The sequence below is a fragment of the Nicotiana attenuata genome, unplaced genomic scaffold (genome assembly GCF_001879085.1).
Source record: "Nicotiana attenuata strain UT unplaced genomic scaffold, NIATTr2, whole genome shotgun sequence".
NCBI lineage: Eukaryota > Viridiplantae > Streptophyta > Magnoliopsida > Solanales > Solanaceae > Nicotiana > Nicotiana attenuata.
In genome coordinates, this window is record NW_017672098.1 from 152877 (window position 1) to 163981 (window position 11105).

An 11105-nucleotide genomic window follows, 5' to 3' on the forward strand; every position below is an offset into this window, starting at 1 on the left:
AGTAGATTCTTCGCGGCCGCGGTAGCCTCATCGCGGCCGCAGTCCATTTGTTGCGGTCCGCGAAGAGGGGATTCAGAGAGATAGGATTTTGAAAGTTTCAAGACACCGCGGTCTGCGGTGGCCAGATTCAGAGAGATGGGTCATTTGTTTTAAGGCTTAGATGTTTATGGGTGGTTGATATTTGGACTGTTTTGTATTTTCCATGTTGAATTAGTGGTTGCAAACACTAATTTATGCCTTTTTGATTTAGGCTCTTCTTGAGAAAGAGAGCTTGAGTCTAGGAAAATCAGTCCAACAAGGAATTGGGGTGCATTCAAGAGGTTGATAGCCCCAATTAAAAGGTTAAACCTAGAGATAGTAATACCCGACTTGAGCCTATATTGCTTGCACAATTTTGACACACAATTGGTCTTGAGAAAGTCAACTAGGGCAAAGTCACTCAAGCTACCGAGAGGTATAGAGTGAGTAGTTTCGTGCATTGGCTATATCGCAATCCCCAACATAACAACTTTGCCTTAGGCTTTAGAACCCGACAAGTATTCACCTAGGAGAAAGTCACTTCCCTAGTGCCTCGTGAACCATTTAGAAAACCTTACAAGCATTTATACTTAGCTTAATCGCACATCATTAGAATAGAATTAGAAGTACCAAACAAACAATTATGATTGGAAGTGTAATCAAGAGCACTACACACTGCTAGTTTATATAGGAATCCAAATCCCAAACATTCTAGCTCCCTGTGGATTCAATCCCGACCTTTTCGGGTAAAAGCTACATCGACCGCTCTTGCCACTTTGTAGTGGTGTAGGGTTGGACTCTATCACTTACTCACTCTAATTAAATATATATTAGCTCTTTATTGCAATTCATCAAACACCTTGTATGCGTGCTTTTGTGAGTTAAACCACTTTAATAAAGGGGTATATCAACTCACCTCAATACTCCTTGAGCCAATACGTAGTCCCCAGTCCAATTTGTACCCGTCAAACAGTTGATTCTACAACAAGCAGTGCATTTTAATTAATTTTAAAGTTTCAGACCTAAACATGGGATTTACTGTTGATACAGAGAAAGAAGAGAATTAACTATTCAATTCTTACCTATTACTACTGTAGGGTAATTGAGAATAGGAAATTTTATATACCTGAGTTCAAGAATAAGTGAGTTATGAAGAACCCTAGAATTTTTCGAGCAATTTCTGGCTGCCTCTATTCCTATCCGTGCGTCTGTGTTTCTATGTTCTCCGCCTCTTTTTTTTTTGGTTCGAAATAGGCTTCTGCCGTATTGCCTTTCTGAATGAGAAGTACGTCATTCTCATTCCAAGGCTTTAAGCCTTTTGTTTTGTTTTGTTTTATTATTTTATTTTTTTCCCCTCNCCCCCCCCCCCCCCCCCTTTTTTTTTTTGACTTAACTAGTAATTAATGTTACTCACTTTTAATAATTAATAATATTAAAATTATTAATATTTTCCTAATTGTATATCTAGTCATTTAAGTGTGCGTGTGTATATATATATATATATAGGCAAGAAAAATAGTAATAATAATAATAATAATTTAATTCTATAATTAACGTGTCTCGAAACTTTTATAAATTTGAGGAATGTTACACTTACAAATTATATACAATTCATTATTAGTGCCTTAAATTAGGGGATTTAGTACATCATTTTTCTTTTTTCTCTCCTCTCCTCTTTCCTCACTGCCGCCTCTCTCATCAATTTTTCTTTCTTTCTTCATCACTCTCTCTCACCGTTTCTCTCTCTCAATAAGGTAAGCCTAAAAGTTGTCTTCTGCCAATCAACCTATTGAAGTAACCTCAAGGTCGTAGAAAATTCCTATGCTAATCTATCATAAAGCTTTGAATTCGAATTTTGGGTTTCAAAAACCAATATTTGTTTGGATTGAGTATTGTTGCAAACAATCGGGAACATTGTTTGGAGTTTATATCTCCATTTGAGGGTGTTTGGTGAAGATTAGACTTGATTTTGGCTGAAGTTGAGATTGAAACTAGAAGAAGAAGAAGAAGAAGAAGAAGAAGAAGAAGAAGAAGAAGAAGAAGAAGACGACATGACATACAATATACTTACGAAATTGTAGTAAAGTTGTAGTATAATTGTATGTATATATATATATATATATATACATATATATAGATTTATTTATTTATTTGAATGTTGTATGAAAGTTAAAATTAGTTGTATAATATATGAATCGTCGTATAAAATTTATATTTAAGTTATCAATACTATCTTTTTACACAAAGTTATTGATATGTATCAAAATTTGTCCAAAGATTTTATGAGGTTAATAACTATCGTGCGGGGCCAGTAAAGTATTCTGCTTCACTTGTTTGGTTAACTTACCAAATACACTAATCTATCACAAATTAATGAAACCTATTTAAATCAGCACTAAAATGGATACACCGTACTTACAATTAATATTATACAATTTGATGGTATAACAACATAGAAATTTAAAAATAAATTTCGTACAAATTTAATACAAATTGATATATCTACAACAACATACATACTAAAAATAAATTTCACCAACTAATTATATAGTATACACTTATTTACAACTTATCTACAACTTTCATACATTATTTTTCCCAGTTAAAATATATCTACAATATCATACAACTTAAATACAATTTTCGTACAAATTTTATACAATATATCTTTTGTATATAATTTGTATGTATTTTTTTATGTGGTGTGTGTTTCTTCTTCTCTAAAATTCCAATCAAAACTTTCCCTCTTAATACAGTTTTGATACATATCAACAATTTTCTATTATATTAAAAAGCCAAAGAGGTCGACCAAGGGTAAAAGAGTAATTTAGATATTTCTATTAAAATAATTACTTTTGTCATTGGGTGTTTATTTCTTGTTGTTTCCAGGTTTGGCTCTAGAAGCATCCTTCTTCAACCTTTCTCATCCCCAAAATCAAATGCAAGACTACTCTTATTTCAACATCAATTTCATATTATTCTTTCACTTCTCTTCATCATCGCTTCTGGCATTGTCGTTTCAGGTATACTTTTCTGTTAGTATTTTTTTGCCCAAATCTTCTTCTAATTCTCTTAGAATTTTCAAAATTCATGGCTAATGTTGTTATTTTTCTGCCTCTCTTTTCAATGTACTTCGGCATTTCATTCTCTTTTCGCCCTTAATCTGTTATTTTGCATGATTTTTATTTTTTCTTCAGTCTTCCAAAGACTACCCTTTCAGAGTTTCAGTTCGTTTCGTCTACTCGACTTGGGAATATAATTAATTTCAGGTATAATTTTCTTATTTTTTGCCAAAATTTCTTCCATTTCTCTTATGTCTTCCCGATTTTATCGCTGGAGTTAGTGAACCCATTTTTATTAATTCATATTATTGAAAGATAATATGAATTTTCAAGTTGGTAATTAGTTGAATTTGTCATAAGCAAAAAGAATCTCTTGATTTTAGCACATTTCTGACACAGGATCTATGCAAGTTATGTGTCAAGACAACAACTTAAATTAATTCGCAGACTTTTGAGTATAATTCTTCTGCTGCTACTTGAAATTATCGTACGGGTCCTCTTTTTTTTTTTTTTGTTTTTTTTTGTTTTTGGGTCTATTCTATGTTTTGGAAATTTATGCATTGCTACTGTGAAAGGATTACCTATAAAATGTCATCATTGGAATTTGATTTTTTTTTTTATGATTCTCCTCTTTTGGAACTCCGAGCTTAGGCCTTTAGATATATAGCAGAGTACACATTAAAAAGGAGATAGAATGGATGTCATTGTCAATTCGTTGTGTATTTCTCTCTTTATTATTTGTCGATCAAATGGACTGCTGTGACAGAATCATATTCCTGGGTAATGTACTTTTTCAGAGTGTATAATAAATTAATAAAAGGTGATTGTATGTGCTTTGTCGTATAGAGATGAAATGTTATTGCATTCAGTGTTTTCTGAACTACTAAGTTGTATTGATTAAAATTAACCGTTTATTACACCTAGCTTTGTAACTTCCTATCTGAACATGTTACTGTAAATTCTTTTATTCATGATTACAGATAAAATGTTGTCAAAATAAAGTTATTTGTTGTCGTTACTTTCAGGAACTCTGAATTATAGTTAGAGGCATCGTCAACCTAAAAAGGTAAGTTTATGCTATTTTACTTGACGGGAATCAATGCATAAACTGTGACTTTATACATAACTGATAAAAACTATTATTCTGTATGTGTCATTGGAATGAATGAAGTGTACTTTGTGTCATTGTTAAGAAATTTATGCTCTTCGTATTAGTAATACCATAATATAATTTATGTCGTTTATGTTTGCTTTGTCGTACAAGCTTTGAATGAGACCGTACTTTTCATTATCTCTATCTGGTGTTAGATTTAAATAAACAATAAACAAAACTTCCTTGTGAAAAGTTTGTAAACCATAATAGCTCTTTGAGCTTAGCATTATTAAGGTCAAAGTATATATGAATTATGGGATGAATTTAAGACAATGTGAGACATCTATATCGTCGTCTTTTTAACATTCTATTGTTAATAAATTCAAGTGTATTTCAACGCCATTTTATTGTCATATTCTCTTCAAAGAGGTTATAAAGTATCATTTCTTATTTTCAATATAGTCTATAGAACTACGTTTAATCGTGATTATATGAATATTTGCCTTGGCTTCTAGCTCATCTCATTTGGTAATTAATTTAGTTAGACAATTTGTCAGATACATAAGAGCTTGAGTTATAATGCAATAATAGATAACAACTATCGTTAATCTACTTGAGTACAACTTCTTATAATTGAAAATTGGATAATCGCATTAGAGAAACTACTGCCATGTACTAAATTTAGGGCAAACAACCCACTTTTTTCTTGGCCATATTGACGTATTCCTCTATCGCCTTTACAAGTATACAAGGCATTAATATTAGTAGCAGGCTCCGATAGAATTTGTTTCTAGACTAAGAAGTGAAAATGAGAAGGACCAGATACTTTTAGCGCGGTTGGAATAAGTTCACTTAACAATTTTTAGTTTAGTTTTTTTAAGGGTAAACTGTCTTTTTTTTTTCCTCTTTTCAGTTTACCGCACTTAAACTAAATCTTATCTTTTTCATTTACCTTGTGTGATTTTTAAGAACCTATTCAGTGCTTAAACTTTTTCAAATTAGAGCCTTACTCCATTTAAAGAAGTTTAAATAATACTCCGCTGAGATATCATATGATGTCGGAAATATTTGTTGTACTATCTTAATTGGAATTTTGATATGCTCTTGGGTTACTTTAATTATATTGGTCCACTTAGAAGTTTAAAACTTTAGATTATGATTTCGAGTATATTAGTCGAACAGAATAAATGCAAGAGTTGCATTTTGTTTTGCTGTAGAGTTTTTAAAGTATTAGTATAGTATGTAAAATACTGAAGGAAGATCATGATTCAACCTTATGTTTGTGAGAATAAGATTCTATTTAGTTTATGATTTCACCATCCATTTGCTATATGAATTCCCTTCTGCCAAAAGATCTTCAATACAAAAACAAAACTTTTATATCTATTCTCTTAAATTATATAAAAGTAATCTAGCTGAAGCAGATATGGTTTGCTTAAAAACCTCCAACATGTATTTAAAGTTGCATATGATTTTGCTAGAAATTATAGAGTATTGTTTAGACCACTCAAAGTGGAGGCGTGTTATAGTGAATAGTGAATACTGAGAGTTTTCATGGTGGGATTTCTCTGTCGTCCAATTCAAACATCTCTTCTTCTTATTTTTTTTTCTTTTCTCCGCAGGGCTATCTTCTGATGAGACGAAGAGTCAAAGGAGTTATCAACTTCCATGCGCTGCAACAATACCTTTGCCATTGTCAATTCAGTATATGAATATTGTTGGGAGTGTCCAAATATGCATGCGTTTTACAGGTTTCCATAGCAGCTGTACTAATGTACTTTTAAGTGATTGCACTTTTCCTAATTTGTGATTTCAATGTGAGTGTTGTCATGGGAAAGACCTTGTTTTATATTCATAAAGAGTTTTTCTATTTTAGATTAGATTAGAAATATTTGTCCTCAAGATAATCTCATCTAGCAATGATATTATGGATATTTATTTTATTACGTCAGAAAAGTAACTGCACGAAAAAAATAGCGACAGTTGCTACCATTAAGGGAACACCTCTAGATCAATTTGATAAAACAAGAATTTTGTTTTCTCTAAGAAAAAAAAAATAATAAATCACTTCGCCAATTGCAGTGCTGGGCTCGTGCAAAGCACGGGCTTGCATCATCTAGTTTATGTAAAAAGATAGTATTGATAACTTAAATACAAATTTTATACAACGATTCATATATTATACAACTATTTTTCAACTTTCAATACATTATACAAATTTGATAGTATTGTATATAATGTATATACATTATATACAATACATTATATAATTGTGTATATATATATATATATATATATATATAGATATATAATACAATTTACAGATAATTATAATACGACTTTACTACAATTTCGTAAATATATTGTATGTCATGTGTTCTTGTTCTTCTTCTTCTTCTTTGAGTTTCAATCTGAAATTCAGCCAAAATCAAGTCTAATCTTCACCAAGCACCCTCAAAATTGAGATATAAACTCCAAATAATATTCCCAATTGTTTGCAACAACACCCAATCCAAATGAATAATGGTTTTTGAAAACCCAAATTTGAATTCAAAGCTTCAAAGCTTTTAATGGCTGTCAATGTGGAGAGCCAAATACCTTTGAAATTTATTGATTGACAGTTTCAGTTTGAACACCAATTGTGCAACATAAAAGAAAATTGCTATGTTAAAACTCTATAGTAAAACTATTGAAATCCATTGATGAATTTTATTTAAAATATATACATCATGAAAGGATAAAAATAGAGAATATTGAGGAAGAAAACTTGGGGAAAGAACAGAGAATGGGAGATTGAGAGACAGAGAGAGAGAGAGAGAGAGGGGGAGCACAAGAGGGAGAGAGAATAAGGATGAGAAATAATTGATTCCTTATTCAATTCCTAATACAAAGGGATACTTATTTAATTCCTAAAATGTATGCAATTGGTAAATTGTATATGCATATGTAATTAAACTGAAACTTGAGTAGGGAGAGTAATAAAGTTTCAAATAGTGTATAGGAAGGTAAAAATTCCAATTTTTTCTCAATTGTTTTTACATGTAGGCCAACTGACCAAACCCAATTACAATGTTCTATTTTTTAATATACTCCCTGCGTTCCAATTTATGTGAACCTGTTTGACTGGACACGGAGTTTAGGAAAACATGAAGACTTTTAGAATTTGTGGTCCTAAGCAAGTCAAAAAAGGCCCCCAGAGTATTTGTATGGTTATAAAATTCTCATTAAGGGTAGAATTGTAAGTTTAAAATAAATTGTTACCAAATTTAGAAAGGGATCATTCTTCTTGGAACGGATCAAATAGGAAATAGGTTCACATAAACTGAATCGTCTACCAGCTTTGCATTGTTAGCTTCCGTATGCACCATGTTATTTCGATCCTAACAATAAAGACTGCAAAATTTTTATGCCAATACATAAGCAGCCCCTTAAACTTGTCCATATCTTTTACTTAGACACCTAAATTACATTTTGTTCCTATTGAACACTTATACTTGGGGAGAAATTGTACATATCAAACTGGCACAGTGTGTGTGCCACACTTATTATGAGCGCGTGAGGCGATTATTTACAACCAAAAAGTAAAAAAAAAATAAAATCTTGTTCTTCCCAACGACCACCCACCACCCTTCGGCTCCATCTAATTGCAATTGCATTTTTGAGCCACAAAAATAATGTTTCTGAAATCCGCATCGTCTTTCATCCATCATCTCCATTCTTCGAGTTCTCCTTGGTCTCAGAAATTCCATAACAGTTAAGTTGAGAATTTTTAGAATTTTCTCGTCCCGCCGGAATTCCACCATTTATGTCAACTGCAACTTCTGAAAGTTATCACTGTCCAACAGTCTCTCTTTCCAAGTTCACATTCACCATCAGAGCATTACCTAACACCAACCATGAAAACTTCATCGCAATTGATAGTGTCGGCGATGGTCATACTGTCAACCGGGAAAAAAAAAGATTCTTCAATCTCCGGCGATTCTTTATTGAAGAATGATATGAACCATTTTCCTTCTTTTTCCTCTGCTAAAAGTCAAAACTTAGAGAGTAATTTTCTGTATGAATACCACGTAGACAAGAAAAAGTTCTAAAAACAAGATAGAATCCGCCGAAGAAATCTCCACAAAATTTCTATACCCATCCTATTATTGTATTTGGAGTCATCTCCAAAAAAAATTCATTACTTAATTCAATATGATAAAATTGATTGCTGATTTTGAAAAGAAAACAAAAAGGAAGCTATTACTGATAAGTGATAAGGACGCGAAGAAGAAGGGCAGGGGGAGGGGTAAGGACTAAGGAGAAGACGAAAGGAGGGGTTTGGGGGAAGGGGGAGGGGATTCTGAAGGGAAAAACCGATAAAAGAGAGGTTTTATGTTAAAACAAAAATTCCACGTGTCAGACATTGATTGGTTTAGTTTGCCACGTAGGAGGCACTTCGCAACACACGCTCAAATTGTGCGAGACGTGTTTAATAGACACAATTTGGCTTGAGTTCAAGTGTTCAATAGGAACATGTTTGGCCAAGCTTCTTTTTGGCCAAAAGTACTTTTTTTTTTGCCAAAAGCATTTTTGGCCAAAAATTGAAATGTTTGGCCAAGCTTTTGGAAGGAAAAAAAGTATTTTTGAGGAGAAGCAAAAGCAGTTTTGGAGAAGCAGAAAAAAGTAGCTTCTCTCCAAAAGCACTTTTCTGAGAAGCACTTTTGAGAAAAATACACTTAGAAGCAGTTTTTTAAAGCTTGGCTTCACTAATTGCTGCTCAGAAGTGCTTTTCAAACTAATTAGCCAAACACAAACTGTTTTCTCACCGAAAGTACTTTTGAGAAAAGCACTTTTGAAAAAAAAACACTTCTCAAAATAAGCTGATTTTTGCAGCTTGGCCAAACGGGCTATTAGTTTATGTGTCCAAATGAAAAAATGACAAGTTTAAGGGGCCACTATGTACAACACTTCACTTTCGTTCCATGGAATTTTACTTTTTCATCTATCGTCCAAATGTCATTTTTCTTGATTATGTAAAACTCTTCGAGATTATTATTTGGTTATACTCTCATGTTTGGTTCGGTAAGATTCCACTTAGGGAGGGCTGATTCATCGACTCAAGTCAAAATTAAAGGTTAACAATGGCTAAGAACTAGGTAAAATAATTTTTAAGAAAAGAACTAGATAAGGTAACTAGTAAAACTAGGTAATTTCTGATAGTTGAGTGACTTGAATAATGAACTCCTTCAGATATCAAACACCTTAGTTTTTCTTTATTTAGCTATATATGGCTTTCAGTATTCCAAGAAGGATAATAAGCTATGATTCATGCTAGATGATCATGAAAGAAACGTAATCCTCGATATTGCTTGTTTCTTTGTGGGAAAGAATGTAAATATTGTGGCTACAATTCTTGAAGGTTGTGGTTATTATGAAATAGTTGGTATCCAGAAACTGATTGACAGATTTCTCCTAACCGTTGATTGAAGTGAGAAAGTTGTGATGCACCAATATGTTATAGATATGGGGAGAGAAATTGTAAGGCAAAAATCAACGAGGGACCCCGGGGAACGTTCTCGACTGTGGCATTGCAAGGATTGCATCAAAGTCTTGGAAGAAAAGACTGTAAGATCAGTGCTTAGTCTGTTCCTAAATTCATCAGTCTTTATCTCTTTCCTTGCTCCTATGTTATATATGTGTGTTTATTTTTTCCCATTGAACAGGGCACAGATTCTATACAAGGATTAAGCCTCTTTGTTTCTATGAAGAAAGATAAACCATCTAAGATAATTTCTGGCACGAATATGGCGACAGAGTACCTTTTGGAGTGTGCTGATATTTTAGAGAAGCAAGGTTGGCATCTGAAACAAATTCAGTAAAGAAGCGGACCGGTAGCAGTTTCTTCTCTTGGCCTGCCCAAAGTTCAGCAGGATCAACTCAGCTCAGCAATTCAAGTTACCTTTCTAGAAGTCCCAACTTTAAAGAGCTTCCTAATCTTGTGATGTTATTTCTCAAGTACCGCACAAGGCTGATAGAGATTGATGAATCAATCGGGCAATTGTATAATTTGTTCCTGTTGAACCTATCGGGCTGTGAAGATCTCAGGGAACTTCCACATTAATAGTTGTTTCTAGAAAATAGGATTTCAAATGGAGGAAGAGAAAAGAATATACTTGTGGAGATGGCTAAGAAGACATCATATGTTCCATCTATCTCCTCCAAAGATTTTATCGAGTATATTCCCACTCATGGATCTCATGGTATATATGGCAAAATGAAGTGCAATCCAATCCCCATTTGGCCAAAGCAGTATAAATCTACAAGCCCTTGACGTTCAGGGATCATCCCCTGATAAGGATAATCTCGCTGCATTTCTTGACTGTTTGAATCAGAAACCATGTCTGCTTGCTCACCATGCATTATGTGAATACCAATCTCCTTGATGTTAAAACCAGTCATACTAAGCACCGTGACATTCAGTGTATCACCAGCATCCAGCTGACTCCGAAATTTCCAATGGCTGAACCATAACATTTCTTTGTGGGCTTCAGGAAGACCATAGCAAGTCGGGCTATAAATCAGTTTCACGTTCTTCTGCTCATTATGGATTATCAAATAAAACTGGATACCCTCAGTCCAGACGTTCCAGTCAATTGTGTACACTGAGCACACAGTTAGGCCATGGATCTTGAGATTGAGATCAGGAAGTGAAGGGACAGTGTAAGTTAGAGTTGCTCCAGCACTCTTGTAACAAAACCAATTGGGAACGTTGCTCCCCGGAAGAACTATGCTGATAAGTCCTTTTTCAAACAACGCCTGTGTCATAAAGAATCTCATTAATATGACAAATAGCAAAAGAAAGAACCAACAGCTACAGGAGTTAGAAGAAGTTTGACCAAGTACATGAAAGTAGATCCCTCAATCCCTTCTCTGGGGGGGGGGGGGGGGGG

At 33.5% G+C, this 11105-nt stretch overlaps 1 protein-coding gene and 1 long non-coding RNA gene across 3 annotated transcripts in view; one reads left to right on the forward strand and one right to left on the reverse strand.

The window, feature by feature from the left end:
* The first annotated feature begins 2892 nt into the window (after nt 1–2892).
* Nucleotides 2893–6058, forward strand: LOC109211803. Its single transcript, XR_002065776.1, has 4 exons — nt 2893–3041; nt 3216–3287; nt 4106–4146; nt 5796–6058. It is a non-coding gene; the product is annotated as an uncharacterized LOC109211803 (long non-coding RNA).
* A 1434-nt stretch (nt 6059–7492) lies between these two features.
* Nucleotides 7493–11105, reverse strand: part of LOC109211802 (TMV resistance protein N-like) — a 7689-nt gene continuing 4076 nt past the window's right edge. Inside the window, exons 5-6 of one of the 2 annotated variants that reach the window (XR_002065775.1) lie at nt 9975–10971; nt 7493–8196 (exon numbers count right to left, since the gene is read on the reverse strand). Coding sequence is in view for 1 of the 2 variants with exons in the window: in XM_019375380.1 (XP_019230925.1) it covers nt 10411–10971 (561 nt within the window). In the remaining variant the exon portion in view is untranslated. Of the gene's footprint in view, nt 8197–9750; nt 10972–11105 lie in introns of those variants that run through there. The other variant, XM_019375380.1, reaches the window with a different exon arrangement.